The sequence below is a fragment of the Bubalus bubalis genome, chromosome 1 (genome assembly GCF_019923935.1).
Source record: "Bubalus bubalis isolate 160015118507 breed Murrah chromosome 1, NDDB_SH_1, whole genome shotgun sequence".
In the NCBI taxonomy this organism is placed as follows: Eukaryota; Metazoa; Chordata; class Mammalia; order Artiodactyla; family Bovidae; genus Bubalus; species Bubalus bubalis.
Window position 1 is genome coordinate 127,284,135 of NC_059157.1, and position 22,239 is coordinate 127,306,373.

General features: G+C 39.0%; 1 protein-coding gene across 1 annotated transcript in view; it reads left to right on the plus strand.

The window, feature by feature from the left end:
* EHHADH (enoyl-CoA hydratase and 3-hydroxyacyl CoA dehydrogenase) overlaps nucleotides 1-22,239 on the plus strand; it is a 53,126-nt gene that overhangs the window by 965 nt on the left and 29,922 nt on the right. The window contains exons 2-4 of the mRNA XM_006071074.4: nucleotides 3,943-4,046; nucleotides 16,801-16,973; nucleotides 21,382-21,493. Coding sequence (XP_006071136.1) covers nucleotides 3,943-4,046; nucleotides 16,801-16,973; nucleotides 21,382-21,493 — 389 coding nt within the window. The remainder of the gene's footprint in view (nucleotides 1-3,942; nucleotides 4,047-16,800; nucleotides 16,974-21,381; nucleotides 21,494-22,239) is intronic.

Below are 22,239 nucleotides of genomic sequence, written 5' to 3' on the forward strand. Positions count from 1 at the left end.
AGATTAATGCTGCTGTTTTGAAAATTAATGATATATAGGTTTGTGCTAAGTCACTTTAGCCGTGTCTGAATCTGTGTGCCCCTATGGACTGTGTGCTCCTAGGCTCCTCTGTCCATGGGATTCTCCAGGCAAGAATACTGGAGTGAGTTGCCATGCCCTCCTCCAGGGGATCTTTACCACCCAGGGATTGAACTCTTATGCCTCTTGCACTGGCAGGGAGGTTTTCACCACTAGCACCACCTAGTTCTTTTATATCTCTGAAAAAAGTATAGTGGTCAACCTGGAAAAAAACCCACTCATCCACAGGGAGTAGGATTAGGAGAAATGATCATTTACAGAGACCATATAAAGCATAAAGAGAACGACTTTTGGTCAGAATCCTTACTGGATGCTGCTGGAGCAAAAAGAGACTGAAATGAGAAGACATGCTAATTTTAACTGAATTTTTGTTCTACTGTTATCAGATTTGGTTTTATCATTAGCATTAATATTATAACTTTTATTTTAATATAAAATTTTGCATTTAATAATATTAAAATTTTCAGAAATAAAATCACACAAAGAATAAGTCCACTTACTTGCCACTCGGAATCAAGCAAAATATTGTTATTTTGGTTTTGATGAAGAAAAACATGAATACTACAATTACATATCAATTTTGAACTTTGTATTTCAATTAAAATGACTAAGTATTAGGATTCTGCCTTAATTTCTTCTCGTAATGGATAACTGTGCCCATCTCTAACTTTGGGGAAAATAGTTCCACAGTTTAGTACCTATAACTAGGAATATTTTCCCATAACTACTTAAAATGTGTCTGGTATTTAACCTGTCCCCTTTCCCCCTTGCAGGAGAAATTTTAGTACCTACCTCGTTAAGTTGTGAGGTTTAAATGTGTTGTAGATTAGAAACTGACACTCAGATGTTGTGTGTGTGTGCGCGGTTAGTTGTGTCTGACTTTTCGACCCCATGCACTGCAGACTACCAGGCTCTTCTGTCCATGGGATTTTCCAGGCAAGAATACTGGAGTGCGTTGCCATTTCCTACTCCAGGGGATCTTTCCAACTCAGCCGCATCTTTTGCATCTCTTTCATTGGCAGGCGAATTCTTTACCACTGCACCACCAGCTATCATTATTCTTATTAAGCAAAAGGCCTGTTACAAGCCCCTACCAACAGGCCCTGCTGCTCAGGATTCATTGCAGCTGCATCAGGATTTTCTCCACTTGGCGATAAACACTTTTTTGCTCTTTCCTCTTGAACTTGTACTTAAGTGAAGGTATGTGTGCTAGCATGCTCATCCAGTTTAACAGGTTCCCTTTTTTTTTTCCTCTTTTTGCTTTACACTTTTCATCTCCCCTTCCTTTCCCCCTTCCTATTTCTAATTTTATTTGGGAAATTATTTCTTCCTAGATAAGTGAGAGAGTCTTATTTGAATATTTTTTGGCCCAAACAGTTGAAATCTTTCTTTGTTCCTTTAGCTAAGCCAGATTTCTTTCTATTTGGATAAATGCCAACCCTCTTTATAAATGTAGGAGATGCCTAATTACTAGATTTGTCTCCCAGAACAATGGCTTTTGTGTTTTTTTTTTTTTTATATTCCACACAGTAATCCATGTTTTACATAGCAACCTAAGACACACACACATACAAATATGTACCTGAAAACAAAGTTTAGTGAAACAAAACTTTTCTTTTTATTTGATGCATTCTATTTTCACTCTGTTTCTTTGAAAAATGCTGGTCACAAGCCACGACTTTATTTGATGACTCCTGGTTTTAAAAAATGGTCACAAAAAAGACTTCTAAAGTGACAGAAGGTAAAGTTCTTTGGTCATTACTCATGAAATGTTACCTTTAGACTCCATTTCTCCATACCTGACAATATTAAGGGGAGAAAATAATTTCTTAACCCCTGTGACTTTGATATTGCTATGAAGGTGTGGTCCCTTTTCATTCAGCTAGAATCTAGTAAAGCTGTATATATAACAGCCATTTTCATTCTTCTTTTTTTTTCTTGTTTGATTTTTGCAAAATTGTGTGTCTGTGTGTGTGTGTGTCCTCAGTCACTCAGTTGTGTCTGACTATTTGCGACCCCATGGACTGTAGCCCCTGCATTGGCAGGCGGAAGCTTCCCAGGTGGCTCCCGAGTATTAGGATTCTGCCTATCTCTGCTCATAATGGAAAACTGTGCCCATCTCAAACTTGTGGGGTAAATAGTTCCACAGTTTGCTACCTACAACTAGGAATATTTTCCCATAACTACTTAAAATGTGTTTTATATTTAAACTGTCCCCTTTCCCCCTTTCAGGAGAACTTTTAATACCTATCTCATTAAGTTGTTGTGAGGTTTAAATGTGTTAGAGAGCTGACACCTAGCAAATATTGTTTGTGTGCGTGTGTGTGTGTGTTTGTGTGTGTGTTTAGTTGTGTCCGATTCTGTGACCCCATGCACTGTAGCCTACCGGGCTCCTCTGTCCAAGGGATTTTCCAGGCAAGAATATTGGAGTGGGTTGCCGTTGCCTATTCCAGGGGATCTAGAGTGGCTCAGTGGCAGAATCTGCCTGCCAATGCAGGAGACGTAGGTTCAGTCCCTGGGTTGGGAAGATCCCCTGGAGAAGGAAATGCAACCTACTCTGGTAGTCTTGCCTGGAAAATTCCATGGACAGAGGAACCTGGAGGGCTACAGTCCATGGGGTCGCAGAAGACTCGGACACAACTTAGCAACTACACAACAACAACAAATGATGCAAAATTAACAAGAAGATAAGAAATAAAAGAGTAGGGGTTGATTGAAATGGGAAGAGCCAGACTTGTCTCCTCAGTGGCACAGATTGAGCTCATTTTGGGTAATTTTGCAGCCATTGTTTACCCAGAAAGCAGTATGTGACTTTTGGACTTCTGAGTATGCTGGGTGGTTCAAATTCCATTTTTCTTTAGCAGATTTGGTTTCTAATTAAATCAACTGAAGATAAGAGGTTTTGTTTGATTTCACCTGGGTTAAATGATGAAAAGTAACTAGGTGAAAGGGAATTACCATATACAAGAGCAAGTATTCCTTTACTCCCTGAGGTTTTTAATTAATTAATTTATTTTTTAATACCAAAAACATTCTGTATTGGGATATAATCAATTAGCAATGTTAGTTGCTGGTTTGAACAATCTGGCTTTAGTTGTTTTTTGCTTTAAGTTTTTTTAGCCCTGTATAAAAATTCCCCCATATTACTTAGAATTCTAGGGCAAAATTCACTGAACTCTGGTTTTATAATTTTTTCTTTAAGCAATTCCTCACTACTCTTCCTAGAGCTCCTCCTTTGCCATCCCTTGGCGCTTATTGATCCTCTCAGTTCAGTTTAGTCGCTCAGTCGTGTCCAACTCTGTGTGACCCCATAGATGGCAGCCCACCAGGCTTCCCTGTCCCTGGGATTCTCCAGGCAAGAACACTGGAGTGGGTTGCCATTTCCTTCTCCAATGCATGAAAGTGAAAAGTGAAAATGAAGTCACTCAGTCATGTCTGACCCTCAGCGACCCCATGGACTGCAGCCCACCAGGCTCCTCCGTCCATGGGATTTTTCCAGGCAAGAGTACTGGAGTGGGGTGCCATTGCCTTCTCTAGGATGTTTTAAACTCCTTTCACTATACATAGAAGATGTGTGTAATATTTTTAAATTGATAGTGTTGATTCTAAGTGGTCAAAGTTACAGCAAAATGCGGGAAAACATTTTTATTTTCTGAAGTTTATGTGTTTAATCACCTCAGGGCTTACTTTACAGTAGACATATATTATATCTTAAATTAGTGAAAATTTAACAATAAGTATCTAGGATTTTTCTACATCATGTATATGTTTAATTTTTCATTGTTAGGAAAGAAAAAAATAAACTCTGAGATGGTAGAAATTTGATTGTGACTAATGCTTCATGTAATTTTTTTCCCCTTTTAGTACAACTGTTGCCCGTGGAATAAAAGAGAGTCTGCAGAAAGCTATAACAGATGATACAGTTAAAGCCATTGTGATTTGTGGAGCAGATGGCATCTTCTGTGCAGGTAATGTGTCCAACCCTTTCCCACTCTCTCTGACATCTCACACAGACTGAGCTCAGTGCTGCATTACCTGTACCCATGGGCAATCCTATAGTATAGGTAATGAATATGGGAGGAAGAAGAAACATTATGGAGAAGGAGATGAAGAGTCATAGGAGAGACTCAGAGAAGATGCTGACCTTACTCTCTTTTATATTGGATTGGTCCTTTGGAGGACATTTAGTTCCAGACTTGATAGCTATTATACCTGCTAGTATACACCACCCAGTCCATCCTAAAGGAGATCAGTCCTGGGTGTTCATTGGAGGAACTGATGTTGAAGCTGAAACTCCAGTACTTTGGCCACCTGATGTGAAGAGCTGACTCATTGGAAAAGACCCTGATGCTGGGAGGGATTGGGGGCAGGAGGAGAAGGGGATGACAGAGGATGAGATGGTTGGATGGCATCACCGACTCAATGGACAGGGAATTGGGTGGACTCCGGGAGTTGGTGATGGACAGGGAGGCCTGGCGTGCTGCGATTCATGGGGTCACAAAGAGTCGGACACGACTGAGCAACTGAACTGACCTGAACTGATACACCTAGGGCTACCCTCATAGCTCAGTTGTTAAGAATCTGCCTACAATGCAGGAGACCCCGATTCGATTCCTCAGTCAGAACGATCCTCTGGAGAAGGGATAGGCTACTCACTCCAGTATTCTTGGGCTTCCTTTGTGGCTCAGCTGATAAAGAATCTGCCTGCAATGTGGGAGACCTGAGTTCAATCCCTAGATTGGGAAGATCCCCTGGAGAAGGGAAAGGCTACCTACTCCAGTATTCTGGCCTGGAGAATTCCATGGACTATACATGCAGTCCGTGGGGTCACAAAAAGTCAAACACAACTGAGCGACTTTCACTTTCACTTTTCACTTCAATATACACCTACTGGTACATACCTGCTCTGCATATGTCTCTACCCTATGTGAGGTTGGGCAAGTTCCTTAAATCTCCTGAAATCCAATTTCTCTGTTTATAAAATGGATACCATAATATGTATACCTTAACAGAGTTTTGTGAGGTTAGAAGAGATAACACATTTGAAAGCCCCTAGAGCAGTACCTGGATGAAGAGGATGTTCAATAAATGTTATTTTTTATTTCACACAGTCTTGAAATGGAGTTCATTTTTTTTCTGTCACCCATTTCAGTGACCTTGCACTCTTAATTATCCTGTGAAGGGGTGGGATGGAGGACAGAGAAATGACAATGAAGTTTCTAGGACAGGCCATCGGCCTCCTGTAATTTAATTTTGTGTGCATCGCAGTGTCTTGGTGAATACAAGGATCAAACCAAAAAGTTTGCCCTAAATGATGATGTTTAAAATTTGACTATCAGCATTCAACTGAAATACAGTTCACTTATCCTACAATTTACATAGAAATTACCACTGATTTTCAACAGAGATCAAGCCCTGAGCCTTTGTAGTGGAAGCACTGACTCCAAGACCCTAGACTACCAGAGAACTAACCCTCAGTTCAGTTCAGTTCAGTTCAGTCTCTCAGTCGTGTCCGACTCTTTGCGACCCCATGAATTGCAGCATGCCAGGCCCCCCTGTCCATCACCAACTCCCGGAGTTCCCTCAAACTCACGTCCATCGAGTCAGTAATGCCATCCAGCCATCTCATCCTCTGTCGTCCCCTTCTCCTCTTGCCCCCAATCCCTCCCAGCATCAGAGTCTTTTCCAATGAGTCAACTCTTCGCATCAGGTAGCCAAAGTACTGGAGTTTCAGCTTTAGCATCATTCCTTCCAAAGAAATCCCAGGACTGATCTCCTTTAGGATGGACTGGCTGGATCTCCTTGCAGTCCAAGGGATTCTCAAGAGTCTTCTCCAGCACCACATTTCAAAAGCATCAATTCTTCGGCAGTCAGCTTTCTTCACAGTCCAACTCTCACATCCATACATGACTACTGGAAAAACCATAGCCTTGACTAGATGGACCTTTGTTGGCAAAGTAATGTCCCTGCTTTTGAATGTGCTATCTATGTTGGTCATAACTTTCCTTCTAAGAAGTAAGTGTGTTTTAATTTCATGGCTGCAATCACCATCTGCAGTGATTAGGAAGTATCAAATAGTGAGAACTCACACAAAGGAAACCACATGAATGCAAGACCTGGCATCACCCAACCACCAGTAGCACCCTGTGCAGGATGCCACATCTAAACAACAAACAAAACAAAAGTACAAGCCAAATCATCAGCAGACAGGATTACCACCTCACTCAGCCTTGCTCATCAAAGGAAAAACAAAGAAACAAAAACTCAGCACAAATCTCACCCTATATGAAGCTTACACAAACCACTGGACAACCTTAGAAGGGTAGAAACCAAAAAGAGGAAAGAATTCAAACTTGAAGCCTTGGAAAAGGAGACCTGAAACACAATAAGTTAAAATAAAAATAATGAAAAGGCAGAGAAATACTACACAAATGAAGGAACCAACTGGAAACACAGAAGTCCAAATAAATGAAGAGGAAATAGGCAAACTACCTGAAAAGAATTCAGAATAATGATAGTAAAGATGATCAAAAATCTTGAAAACAAAATGGAGAAAATGCAAGAATCAATTAACAAAGACCTAAAAGAATTAAGAATAAACATGCAGAGACAAACAACACAATTGCTGAAATTAAAAATACTCTAGAAGAAATCAATAGAATAGCTGAAGCAGAAGAATGAATCAGTGAGCTAGAAGATAAAATGGTGGAAATAACTTCTGAAGAGCAGAATAAAGTAAAAAGAATGAAAAGAATTAAGGATAGTCTCAGAAACCTCTGGGGCAATATCAAATAATATCAAACAATATTATAATTTGAATAAATATTCAAATTATAGGGGTCCCAGAAGAAGAGAAAAAGGAAGGGTATGAGAAAATTTTTGAAGAGATTATAGTTTAAAATTTCCCCAACAGGGAAAAGGAAATAGTCAATCAAGTCCAAGAGGCACAAAGAGTCCCATACAGGATAAACCCAAGGAGAAATATGGCAAGACACATACTAATGAAACTAACAAAGACTAAACACAAAGAAAGAATATTAAAAGCAGCAAGGGAGAAGCAACAAGTAACATACAAGGGAAACCCCATACACTTAACAGCTGATCTTTCAGCAGAAATTCTACAGGCCAGAAGGGAATGGCAGGATATATTTAAAGTACTGAAAGGGGAAAATCTACAACCAAGATTCCTGTACCTGTCAAGGATCTCATTCAAAATTGATGGAGAAATAAAAAGCTTTTCAGACAAGCAAAAGTTAAGAGAATTCAGTACCACCAAACCACCTTTACAACAAATGTTAAAGGGACTTATATAGTCAAGAAATAGAAGAGAAGAAAAAAGATCTACAAAATCAACCACAAACAATTAAGAAAATGACAATAGGCTGTATATATCAGTAATTACTTTAAATGTAAATGGATTAAATGCTCCAACCAAAAGACACAGACTGGCTGAATGGACACAAAAACAAGACCCATATATTTGCTGTCTACAAGAAACCCACTTCAGACCTAAAGGCACATATAGACTGAAAGTGAGAGGATGGAAAAATATATTCCATGCAAATGAGAAGCAAAAGAAAACTGGAGTAGCAATCCTCATGTCAGACAAAACAGACCTTAAAATAAAGAAGATCACAAGAGATAAGAAAGGACACTACATAATGATCAAGGGGTCAATCCAAGAGGAGGACATAACAATTGTAAATATCTATGCACCCAACATAGGAGCACCTCAATACATAATACAAACATTAACAGACATAAAAGGAGAAATTGACAGTAACACAATAATAGTAGGAGACTTTAACATCCTACTCACACCCTTGGACATATCATCAAAACAGAAAATGAATAAGGAAACACAAGTCTTAAATGATACATTAGATGAGATGGATCTCATTGATGCCTTCAGGACATTCCACCCAAATGCAGAAGAATACACTTTCTTCTCAAGTGCACATGGAACATTCTCCAGGATAGACCACATCTTGGGTCACAAATCAAACCTCAGTAAATTTAAGAAAAACTGAACCATATCAAGCATCTTCTCCAACCACAATGCTATGAGACTAGATATCAATTACAAGAAAAAAACTGTAAGAAACACAAACACATGGAGATTAAATAACGTGTTTCTAAATAAACAACAGGTTACTAAAGAAATCAAAAGGGAAATAAAAATTTCTAGAATCAAATGACAATGAAAACATGACAACTCAAAACCTATGGGATGCAGCAAAAGCAGTTTTAAGAGGGAAGTTTATAGCAATACAATCCTAACCCAAGAAACAAGAAAAACATCAAATAAGCAACCTAACTTTACACCTAAAACAACTGGAAGAAGAAGAACAACAACAACAAATTAGTAGAAGGAAAGAAATCATAAAGATCTGAGCAGAAGTAAATGAGAAAGAAATGAAAGAAACAATAGTAAAGATTAATAAAACTAAAGGTTGGTTCTTTGAGAAGATAAACAAAATTGACAAACCTTTAGCCAGACTCATCAAGATAAAAAGAGAGAAGAATCAAATCAACAAAATTAGAAATGAAAAAGGAGAGGTTACAACACACAATGCAGAAATAAAAAGAATTATAAGAGACTTTATGATCAACTTTATGGCAATAAAATGGATAACCTGGAAGAAATGGACAGATTCTTAGAAAAGTTCAATCTTCCAAGACTGAACCAGGAAGAAATAGAAATTATGAACAACCCATTTACGAGCACTGAAATTGAAGCTGTGATAAAAAAAACTCCCCAAAAATAAAAGCCCAGGACCAGATGGCTCCACAGGAGAATTCTATCAAACATTTAGAAAAGAGCTAATGCCTATCCTTCTAAAACTCTTTCAAAAAATTTCAGAGGAAGAAACACCTCCAAACTTATTCTACAAGGCCACCATCACCTTGATACCAATACCAGACAAAGACAACATAAAAAAAGAAAGCTACCTGCCAATATCACTGATGAATATAGATGCAAAAATCCTGAACAAAATTTTAGCATACAGAATTCACCAACACATCAAAAAGCTCACACACCATGATCAAGTTGGGTTTATTCCAACAATGCAAGGATTCTCCAATATACGCAAGTCAATCAACGTGATACACCATATTAACAAATTGAAAGATAAAAAGATATGATAATGTCAATAGATGCTGAAAAAGCCTTTGACAAAATTCAGCACCCATTTATGATTAAAACTCTTCAAAAAATGGGCATAGAAGGAACCTACCTCAACATAGTAAAAGCCATATATGATAAGCCTACAACAACATTATTCTCAATGGTGAAAAACTGAAAGCATTCCCCCCTAAGATCAGGAACAAGGCAAAGGTGTCCACTTTCACCACTATTATTCAACATAGTTCTGGAAGTCTTAGCTACAGCAATCAGAGAAGAAAAAGAAATAAAAGGAATCCAGATCAGAAAAAAAGAAGTAAAGCTCTCACTGCAGATGATATGATACTCTACATGCTGCTGCTGCTGTTGCTAGGTCGCTTCAGTTGTGTCCAACTCTGTGCGACCCCATAGACAGCAGCCCACCAGGCTCCCCAGTCCCTGGGATTCTCCAGGTGAGAACACTGGAGTGGGTTGCCATTTCCTTCTCCAATGCAGGAAAGTGAAAAGTGAAAGTGAAGTCGCCCAGTCATGTCTGACTCTTAGCAACCCCATGGACCGCAGCCCACCAGGCTCCTCCGCCTGTGGGATTTTTCCAAGCAAGAGTACTGGAGTGGGTTGCTATTGCCTTCTCCGGACACTGTACATAGAAAACCCTAAAGATAGTATCAGAAAATTACTAGAGCTAATCAGTGAATTTAGCAAAGTTGCAGGATACAAAATCAATATACAGAAATCACTTGCATTTCTATATACTAACAATGAAAAATCAGAAAGAGAAATTAAGGAATCAATCCCATTCACCATTGCAACAAAAAGAATTAAATATCTAGGAATGCTGCTGCTAAGTTGCTTCAGTCGTGTCCGACTCTGTGTGACCCCATAGACGGCAGCCCAGCAGGCCCTACCGTCCCTGGGATTCTCCAGGCAAGAACACTGGAGTGGGTTGCCATTTCCCTCTCCAATGCATGAAAGTAAAAAGTGAAAGTGAAGTCGCTTAGTCGTATCCGACTCTTAGCGACCCCATGGACTGCAGCCCACCAGGCTCCTCCATCCATGGGATTTTCTAGGCAAGAGTACTGGAGTGGGGTGCCATTGCCTTCTCCATATCTAGGAATAAACTTACCTAGAGAGACAAAAGAACTGTACACAGAAAATTATAAGACACTGATGAAAGAAATCAAAGATGACATAATCAGATGGAGAGATATTCCATGTTCCTGAGTAGGAAGAATCAATATTGTAAAAATGACTATACTACCAAATGCAATGTATAGATTCAATGTGATCCCTATCAAATTATCAATGACATTCTTCACAGAACTAGAACAAAAAACTTCACAATTCATATGGAAACACAAAAGACCCTGAATAACCAGAGCAGTCTTGAGAAAGAATAGAGCTGGAGGAATCAACCTTCCTGACTTCAGATTATACTACAAAGCTACAGTCATTAAGACAGTATAGTACTGGCATAAAAACAGAAATGTTGATCAATGGAACTAAATAGAAAGCCCAGAAATAAACCCATGCACCTATGGGTACTTTATTTTTTACAAAGGCAGCAAGAATATACAATGGGGCAATTACAGCCTCTTCAATAAATGGTGCTGGAAAAAACTGGACAGCTATGTGTAAAAGAGTGAAATTAGAACACTTCCTAACACCTCACACAAAGATAAACTCAAATGGATTAAGGACCTAAATGTAAGACCAAAAACTATAAAACTCTTAGAGGAAAACAGGCAGAACACTCGATGACATAAATCAAAGCAAGATCCTTTATGACCCATATCCTAGAATAATGGAAATAAAAACAAAAGTAAACAAGTGGGGCCTGATTAAACTTAAAAGACTTTGCACAACAAAGGAAACTATAAGCAAGGTGAAAAGACAACCCTGAGAATGACAAAATAATAGTAAATGAAACAATTGACAAAGGATTAATTTCTAAAATATACAAGCAGCTCATACAACTCAATGCCAGAAAAACAAACAACCCAATCAAAAACTGGGAAAAAGACCTAAACAGACATTTCTCCAAAGAAGACATACAGATGGCTGACAAAAGCATGGAAAGATGCTCAACATTGCTCATTATTGCTGCTGCTGCTGCTAAGTCACTTCAGTTGTGTCTGACTCTGTGCAACCCCATGGATGGCAGCCCACCAGGCTACCCCATCCCTGGGATTCTCCAGGCAAGAACACTGGAGTGGGTTGCCATTTCCTTCTCCAATGCATGAAAGTGAAAAATGAAAGTGAAGTTGTTCAGTTGTGTCCAACTCTTAGCGACCCCATGCACTGCAGCCTACCAAGCTCCTCCGTCCATGGGATTTTCCAGGCAAGAGTACTGGAGTGGGTTGCCATTGCCTTCTCCATTATTAGAGAAACGCAAATCAACACCACAAAGAAACATCACCTCACACCAGTCAGAATGGCCATGATAAAAAAATTTACAAACAATAAATGCTGGAGAGGGTGTGGAGAAAAGGGAATGCTCTTGCACTGTTGGTGGGAATGTAAACTAGTACAGCCACTATGGAAGATGCTATGGTGATTCCTTAAAAAACTAGGAATAAAACCACCATATGACCCAGCAATCCCACTCCTAGGCATATACCCTGAGGAAACCAAAATTGAAAAAGACACATGTATCCCATTGTTCATTGCAGCACTATTTACAATAGCTTAGAAGATGGAAGCAACCTAGATGTCTGTTGACAGATGAATGGATAAAGAAGTTGTGGTATATATACACAATGGAATATTACTCAGCCACAAAAAGGAACACATTTGAATCAGTTCTGTTGAGGTGGATAAACCTAGAGCCTATTACACAGAGTGAAGTGAGTCAGAGATAGAAAGATAAATATCATATTCTAATGCACATTCTAATGCACTGTAGAAGGGAATGAAAAAACCACTTCAGTATTCTTGCCTTGAGAACCCCATGAACAGTATGTAATGGCAAAATGATGGGATTTTTTGCCAGGTCGGTAGGTGCCCAATATGCTACTGGAGATCAGTGGAGAAATAACTCCAGAAACAATGAAAGGATGAAGCCAAAGCAAAAACAATACCCTGTTGTGGATGTGACTGGTGATAGAAGCAAGGTCCGATGCTGTAAAGAGCAATATTGCATAGGAACCTGGAATGTCAGGTCCATGAATCAAGGCAAATTAGAAGTGGTCAAACAGGAGATGACAAGAGTGATCATCGACATTCCAGGAATCAGCAAACTAAAATGGACCGGAATGGGTGAATTTAAATCAGATGACCATTATCTCTACTAGTGTGGGCAGGAATCCCTTAGAAGAAATGGAGTAGCCATCATGGTCAACAAAAGAGTCCCAAATGCAGTACTTGGATGCAATCTCAAAAATGACAGAATGATCTCTGTTTGTTTCCAGGGCAAACCATTCAATATCACAGTAATCCAAGTCTATGCCCCAACCGGTAATGCTGAAGAAGCTGAAGTTGAACAGTTCTATGAAGACCTACAAGACCTTTTAGAAATAACACCCAAAAAAGGTGTCCTTTTCATTATAGGGGACTGGAATGCAAAAGTAGGAAGTCAAGAAACACCTTGAGTAACAGGCAAATTTGGCCTTGGAATACGGAATGAAGCAGGGCAAAGTCTAATAGAATTTTGCCAAGAGAATGCACTGGTCATAGCAAACAGCTTCTTCCAACAACACAAGAGAAGACTCTGCACGTGGACATCACCAGATGGTCAACACTGAAATCAGATTGATTATGTTCTTTGCAGCCAAAGATGGAGAAGCTCTATACAATCAGCAAAAACAAGTCACAGTCTGAGCTGACTGTGGCTCAGATCATGAACTCCTTATTGCCAAATTCAGACTTAAATTGAAGAAAGTAGGGAAAACCACTAGACCATTCAGGTATGACCTAAATCAAATTCCTTATGATTATACAGTGGAAATTAGAAATAGATTTAAGGGACTAGATCTGATAGAGTGCCTGATGAACTATGGACAGAGGTTCATGACATTGTACAGGAGACAGGGATCAAGACCATCCCCATGGAAAAGAAATGCAAAAAGCAAATGGCTGTCTGGGAAGGCCTTACAAATAGCTGTGAAAAGAAGAGAAGTGAAAAGCAAAGGAGAAAAGGAAGGATATAAGCATCTGAATGCAGAGTTCCAAAGAATAGCAAGAAGAGATAAGAAAGCCTTCTTCAGTGATCAATGCAAAGAAATAGAGGAAAACAACAGAAAGGGAAAGACTAGAGATCTCTTCAAGAAAATTAGAGATACCAAGGGAACATCTCATGAAAAGATGGGCTCAATAAAGGGCAGAAATGGTATGGACCTAACAGAAGCAGAAGATATTAAGAAGAGGTGGCAAGAATACACAGAAGAACTGTACAAAAAAGATCTTCACGACCCAGATAATCATGATAGTGTGATCACTCACCTAGAGCCAGACATCCTGGAATGTGAAGTCAAGTGGGCCTTAGAAAGATTCAATATGAACAAAGCTAGTGGAGGTGATGGAATTCCAGTTGAGCTATTTCAAATCCTGAAAGATGATGCTGTGAAAGTGCTGCACTCAATATGCTAGCAAATTTGAAAAACTCAGCAGTGGCCACAGGACTGGAAAAGGTCAGTTTTCATTCCAATCCCAAAGAAAGGCAATGCCAAAGAATGCTCAAACTACTGCACAATTGCACTCATCTCACACACTAGTAAAGTAATGCTCAAAATTCTCCAAGCCAGGCTTCAGCAATACATGAACCTTGAACTTCCAGATGTTCAAGCTGGTTTTAGAAAAGGCAGAGGAACCAGAGATCAAATTGCCAACATCTGCTGGATCATCAAAAAAGAAAGAGAGTTCCAGAAAAACATCTATTTCTGCTTTATTGACTATGCCAAAACCTTTGACTGTGTGGATCACAATAAACTGTGGAAAATTCTTCAAGAGGTGGGAATACCAGACCACCTGACCTGCCTCTTGAGAAACCTATATGCAGGTCAGGAAGCACAGTTAGAACTGGACATGGAACAACAGACTGGTTCCAAATAGGAAAAGGAGTACGTCAAAGCTGTATATTGTCACCCTGCTTCTTTAACTTCTATGCAGTGTACATCATGAGAAAAGCTGGGCTGGAAGAAGCACAAGCTGGAATCAAGATTGCCGGGAGAAATATCAATAACCTCAGATATGCACATGACACCACCCTTATGGCAGAAAGTGAAGAGGAACTAAAAAACCTCTTGATGAAGGTGAAAGAGGAGAGTGAAAAAGTTGGCTTAAAGGTCAACATTCAGAAAACGAAGATCATGGCATCTGGTCCCATCACTTCATGGGAAATAGATGAGGAAACAGTGGAAACAGTGTCAGACTTTATTTTGGAGGGCTCCAAAATCACTGCAAATGGTGACTGCAGCCATGAAATTAAAAGACACTTACTCCTTGGAAGGAAAGTTATGACCAACCTAGATAGCATATTGAAAAGCAGAGACATTACTTTGCCAACAAAGATCCGTCTAGTCAAGGCTATGGTTTTTCCAGTGGTCATGTATGGATGTGAGAGTTAGACTGTGAAGAAAGCTGAGTGCCGAAGAATTGATGCTTTTGAACTGTGGTGTTAGAGAAGACTCTTGAGAGTCCCTTGGACTGCAATGAGATCCAACTAGTCCATTCTGAAGGAGATCAGTCCTGGGTGTTCTTTGGAAGGAATGATGCTAAAGCTGAAACTCCAGTACTTTGGCCACCTCATGCGAAGAGTTGACTCATTGGAAAAGACTCTGATGCTGGGAGGGATTGGGGGCAGGAGGAGAAGGGGACGACAGAGGATGAGATGGCTGGATGGCATCACTGACTCGATGGACGTGCGTTTGAGTGAACTCCGGGAGTTGGTGATGGACAGGGAGGCCTGGCGTGCTGCGATTCATGGGGTTGCAGAGTCAGACACGACTGAGCGACTGAACTGAACTGAACTGAACTGTTTGAAGGCAAGCTTCTATTCGTTGGCATGAAACCAGGACCTCCTGAACTTTAAACAAATGGTGAAGTAAAGTAGAGAAATGATGGGGCTTTGCAGCCATTTGACCCATGTCTTAGTACTTACCAACCTCAATAGACCCTGACCTCAATAAGCCTGGAGTCACTGCATCCGAAGTGCCACGTATACCAGAGTCTCTGTTCTTGACGCCACTTGTTGGGGTCCTTTAATGGACTGGTGTTCCGGAGTTGACGGTAAGAAAGTGAAAGAGAGAAAGAGGCTGATACTCCCTGGTTTACGCAGAGAACCAATAAAGCCCTTGACACAGGGCTTGCATCACTCACGAAGGCACCGGGCCCTCTTGAGGGGGTGAAGGCACAGGGCACCTTCTCGAGAGGGTCTTAGAAGCCCGTGCAGGAGAGTGAGCACGACGGATTTCTATGCTCCAGATAATTAGCCGGAGAGAGAGAGACAGAGAAAGAGAGAGAGAAAGAAAGAAAGGAAGACACGGGGACCCAAGCTCTGATGGAGCAAAGGTGCTTTAATGATCTTTCTGAGAGTATATATAGGCTGTTGTACAAGAAATTTCTTTCGACAGTGATAAAGATCAGAAAACCAAATGTACAGCAACCATTACCAAGGGAACAAGGGAATAATGGTCACAAGGTCAGGAGACAACCCATATCTCAAGAAAGGGGATGGAGACTAAGCAGTTTTGTCGCAAAGAGAATGTTTACTAAAGGAGATTCAAGCCTGTCTCACATAATGACCTCAGTTCCTGGGAGCAGCGTGCTGTTCCATTTTGATAAGGAACAAAGGACTTATGAGAAACAGCACATAGGAATCCTTCTGTTAAACACTTCCTGACAGTTGCTCAGTTGTGGTCCAATTCTTTGCAACTCCATGGACTTCAGCCAGCTAGGCTCCTTCTGTCCATGGGATTTCTCAGGCAAGAATACTGGAGTGGGTTGCCATTACCTTCTCCAAGGGATCTTCCTGATCCAGGGATCCAACCTGCATCTCCTGTGTCTCTTGCATTGCAGGCAGAATTTTTACCTGTTGAGTCATGGGGGAAGTCACTTTATAATGAGTTATTATTTTTGTAATTAAGAAAACGAGTAAATGTTACTTTCATTGATTGCAAAAGGGTCTACCAGAAGAACGTAATTCTAAGCTGGTTGATCAACATATAACTCACAAATATGTATGCATTTTATGAGGTTTTATATTGTAATAACTGATGCCCTTAAAAAAGATACAGGTCTAAATGGCTGTGAAAAGAGTTGGTGAGCAATATCATGCCAAAAACGAGGAGGGGCTAACTCAATCTCAGAATTTTTGCTTCCTTTCTCTGAACTTTCAAATTTTTCTGAAGGTAGAGTTATTACTATCATATGGAAAAACAGATTTTAGATTACAGGACTTCTGATAAATATTTGATGACTTTCATATCATTCTACATTTTTCAGGCTACTTGTTGCTTTACTGCGTCTGCAGCCGAAGAATAAAGTGTTTCAGGGATCCAAAGAGATCTGAGAGTCCTTAAGTGCTATCTGATAGTCTATTGTTAAATAGCAAAGCCTCAGCCTTCCTCAGCTCTCTTTTTTCCTTTTCTCTGTGTTCTTAGGTGCCGATATTAGAGAATTCAAAGTTCGTAAGACCTTTGACATACAACTGGGAGATATAGTAGATGAAATACAGAGAAACAAGAAGCCTGTGGTGGCAGCTATCCAAAAGTTGGCTTTAGGAGGGGGACTGGAGCTGGCCCTGGGCTGTCACTATAGAATTGCCCATGCAGAGGTAAGAGAGGGGCTCCATACAGGAATTTATGTAGGGAGCTTTTCTTTAAAGCTAGCATTAAATGTTGTCATAAGCATAAGAGGTGATCACTGTAAATGGTTAGCTTATTGGTTGATAGATAACTCTCAGATATTTCTGGCACTGGTGTTCAGCTGTTATATACCAGTAGAGTGGCACTGATTGTCGAAATGTTGAATTATGTCCATTCTAGTTGATGAATAGCTGCTACCCTGAGCCTGTAACTGGCCCTTCACTAGCCCTTGGCCCTCCCTGTGAACCACTAGCTAAAGGGGAACTCCTGTACAGTGCTATTGCCCACATCAAATTTCACTAAGCCATGCTTATACAGTATGAAATATTAAATATTTGGACGTAACTTCTGAGTATGCATGTTTATTTAAATTTTCATTTCCTATCTCAAACATTTCAGTTTTGTGGTCTCATAATTATTAGTACTTAAGAAGACAAGTTCCTATTGAAAACAGCACACAACTAGTAAATCCATTTATTTCTGAAAATAGATTTAATTTAGGTTATTAGACATATAGATTGAAGTTTGTGATGCCTGCCTTACAATAGTAATACTTTTATAAGTGATATATTTTCTGATAATAAAGGTAATATTCATCATTGTAATAGACTATAAAATACAATAAAGTCATCTTTATATTAAAGTCACCATAAACTCACAGTTTAGAAATAACTGCTATTAACATTTTATCTTTTTTCATTCTGATTCTTTTCCTGTGTAACATTTTTTCTTACATTTATTTTTCTTTGCAACCTTTCTTTAAAAAAAATCTATGGAATTTTATTGTACTTGTATTCTATTTTCTACTAATACCATATTTAAATTATTATTATATATTTTTTATCCATTCTACCAGTGTCTACTATTTATTTACATTTAACATAATTACGGATGAGGAAGGACTTTGGCCACTTTCCTATTTGTTTTCTACATCTTATATTTCTTTTAATTCTTCAATTTCTCCATTAATACTTTTCTTTGTGTTAAATGGATAAGTTCTGGTAATGGATAAATGGATACATTCTCTTATCGTTTCTTTTACTGTATATATTTTAGTTATTTTCTTAGTGGTGGTTGCCCTAGGGATTATAATTAACATCTTAATTTGCAATAAACTAGTTCAGATTCATACCAACTTAGATTCAATAGTATGCAAAAAATTTGCTCCCTTACAGTTCTGTTATACACTTGCTTTATATTGTTATTGTCACAAATTATATCATTATACATTGCATGCCCATAAACATAAATATATTATTATTGCTTAATGTAATGGTCTTTTAGATCAGATAAGAAAAAAGAGGAATTACAAGCAAAAAATTAATTACATTAGTACTATCTTTTAGATTTACCCATATAATTACCCTTTAACAGTATTCTTTATTCTTTCACGTGGATTTAAGTTACCATCTAGTGTCTTTTCATTTTATGCTGAAGGATTTCTTGTATGGCAGATCTGCTAGCAACAAATTCAGTTTTTATTTATCTGAAAAATGTCTTAATTTGGCTTCATTTTTAAAGACTAATTTTGTTGGAAGTAGAATTATTGGTTGATAGTATTTTTCTTTCAGTACTTCAGACATGTCATCCCACTACCTTCTGGCCTCCATGGTTTCTGATGAGAAATTTACTGTTAATCTTATTGGAAATATTTCTTAAAAATATCATTTTAAATGGTTATATGATTTCCCCTCTTATACTAATAGATTCATCATAATTTATTTAACCTTTTCCCTTTGTTTTAATTTTTTTAATGAAACTTATAAATAAAGATGAGCTTCCCTGGTGGCTCAGAGGTAAAAGAATCTGCCTGCAATGCAGGAGCCTCAGGAGACTCTGGTTCAATCCCTGGGTCAGGAAGATCCCTTGGAAGAGGGGATGGCAACCCACTCTAGTATTCTTGCCTAGAGAATCTCATGGACAGAGGAGCCTGGCAGCCTATAGTCCATGGGGTCAAAAAGAGTCAGATATGATTGAAGTAACTTAGTGTGCACACATGCATAAATAAAGACACATATCTTGTGTTCCTTTTTCTGTGTTCCTTACATCATGACCTTCTGAACACTGAACGCAGATCTAAGTTACAAGCAATAATAAGTCAGGGAATGGGGATGACTAGTGGTGGGGAAAATGGTGATTAACAGCTAGGAAAGCCTCATGTGAGAGAGACCCAAACATTCCAGGTATATTGGAGCTGTTGGCATCACAACTTGGATAAATGGCGGTCTGTATTTCAGTACCCTCCTCCCATCCATATACCTGGGAAATGACTAACAGAGCTTTGGCCACTTTTAAGACTAGGCAAGCCATGTGATTAAGGTCTCACGCTCACCCTCTCATCTGAATTGAGTTGCTGCCTGACTTTCTTTCTTCCTACCTTTCTTCTTTTCTTCCTTCCTACCTTCCTTTCTATACTTCACTTACATATAATTCATATACCATATAACTCATATACCATACAATAGCTTCACTTACATATAATTCATATACCATATAATTCACTCATTTAAAATGTACAGTACAATAGTATATTAGTATATTCACAGAGTTATGCAGTGTTTACCACAATTGACTTTAGAATATTTCATTGACCCCCAAAGAAACTTCACACCATTTAGGAGTAACCCACCGTTTCCCTCTCCCCCAGTCCCAGCAACCACTAATCTATTTTCTGTCTATATGGATTTGCCTATTCTAGACATTTCATGAAAATGGAACCATATAATATATTGTGTCTGTTTTTTTCCACTCAGCATTATTTTTTTCATTGTAGCATGTCATTAGTATTTCATTCCTTCCCACGACTGAATATTTCTTTTTATGGATATACCATATTTTCTTTATCCATTTATTACTTGATGGGCATTTGGATGGTTTCTCCTTTCTTGGATTTATAAACAATGATGCTATGAAAATTTTCGCACAAGTGTTTTTTTGTGGGCATGTTTTCATTTCTTTGGGTTATGTATATAGGAGTGGAATAGCTGGGTTGTTGTTGTTCAGTTGCTAAGTCATATCTGACTCTTTGTGACCCCGTGGATTGCAGCACACCAGGCTTCTCTGTCCTTCACTATCTCCCAGAGTTTGCTCAAACTCATGTCCATTGAATCGGTGATGTCATCCAGGCTTCTCATCCTCTGTCACCCACTTCTCCCCCTGCCCTCAGTCTTTCCCAGTATCAGGGTCTTTTCCAATAAATTGGCTCTTCATATCAGTTGGCCAAAGTACTGAAGCCTCAACTTCAGCATCAGTCCTTCTAATGAATATTTAGGGTTGATTTCCTTTAGGATTGACTGGTTTGATCTCCTTGCTGTCCAAGAGACTCTCAAGAGTCTTCTCCAGCGCCACAATTTGAAAGCATTAGTTCTTCAGAGCTCATCCTTCTTTATGGTCCAACTCTCACATCTGTACATGACTACTGAAAAAACCACATCTTTGACTAGATGAATCTTTGTAGGCTAAGTGATGTCTCTGCTTTTTAATACACAATCTAGGTTTGTCATAGCTTTTCTTCCAAGGAGCAAGTGTCTTTTAATTTCATGGCTGAAGTCATCATCTGCAGTTATTTTGGAGCCCAAGAGAATAAAATCTACTGCTGTTTCTACTTTTCCCCTATCAGCCTTGAAGTGATGGGATCAGCTGGGTCATATGGAAACTCTATAGTTAATCTTTGAGAAACTGCCAAATTGTTTTCCAAAGTGACTGTGGCATTTTACATTCCCACCAGCAATGTATGAGAGTTTTGTATTCTCCACATCCTCTCTAAAACTTGTTATTGTCTGTCTTTTTTTTTCATTCCAGCCATCCTAGTGGTTATGAAGTGGTATCTTGTAGTTTTGATTTGTCTTTCCCTGATGGCTAATGATATTGCACATCTTTTAATGTGCTTAATAGCCATTTATATCTTTTTGGAGAAATGTCTCTTCAGATGCTTTGCCCATTTTAATTGGATCATTTATGTTTTTATTATTGAGTTTTAAAAGTTCTTTATATATTCCAGACATATGATTAGAAAATATTCTCTCCCAATTTTTGGATTGTCTTTGTAATTTCTTGGCTGCTTGGCTCTTTCAGGGCTCCATAGAGCTGTTTCTGGAGATTATTATTTGGGTTGGCTGAGACAGGTCATAATAGAGTCAGAGAAAAAAATGTATAAGGAGCTAGGGACATGTTTCAACATGAAGACTTAGTGATGGCACAGTTCTGTTTATGCTGTTAATTAAAGGAGAGGGTATACACTGATTTCCTCTGTAGAAACTTTCACTGAATTCTGTGCAACAATGTTTTTGAGGGTGTGAGAAACCCAAGGGAATGCTTGCCTTGACTCTGAATGTGTCATCTCATTCTAATGACCTTTATGCCTTCAATCTTTGATAGGCTCAAATTGGCTTCCCAGAAGTCACACTAGGAATCCTTCCTGGTGCAAGAGGAACCCAGCTTCTCCCCAGACTTGTTGGAGTGCCTGCTGCACTTGATTTGATTATCTCAGGTGAGTACTAACTCTGCCAATGGCAGCCTGGATCAATGTGAGGAAATAGACAAGGATTTAGAAACATTCTGGCTTGATAGTCTTCTACCCATGTAATGTTAAGAGGGTACTTTAACTTCTTTGATGTCAGTTTTCTCATCTGTAAAATGGAAAGAATATCTTTCCTGAGAGCTTCTCAAAAGTTACCATTATCAGAGAAGTGCAAATCAAAACCACAATGAGGTACAATTTCACACCAGTCAGAATGGCTGCAATCCGAAAGTCTACAGGCAATAAATGCTGGAGAGGATGTGGAGAAAAGGGAACCCTCTTACACTGTTGGTGGGAATGCAAACTAGTACAGCCACTATGGAGAACAGTGTGGAGATTCCTTAAAAATTGGAAATAGAACTGCCATATGATCCAGCAATCCCACTGCTGGGCATACACACCAAGGAAACCAGAATTGAAAGATACACATGTATCCCAATGTTCATCGCAGCACTGTTTATAATAGCCAGGACATGGAAGCAACCTAGATGTCCATCAGCAGATGAATGGATAAGAAAGCTGTGGTACATATACACAATGGAGTATTACTCAGCCATTAAAAAGAATACATTTGAATCAGTTCTAATGAAGTGGATGAAACTGGAGCCGATTATACAGAGTGAAGTAAGCCAGAAAGAAAAACACTAATACAGTATACTAATGCATATATATGGAATTTAGAAAGATGGTAATGATAACCTTGTATGTGAGACAGC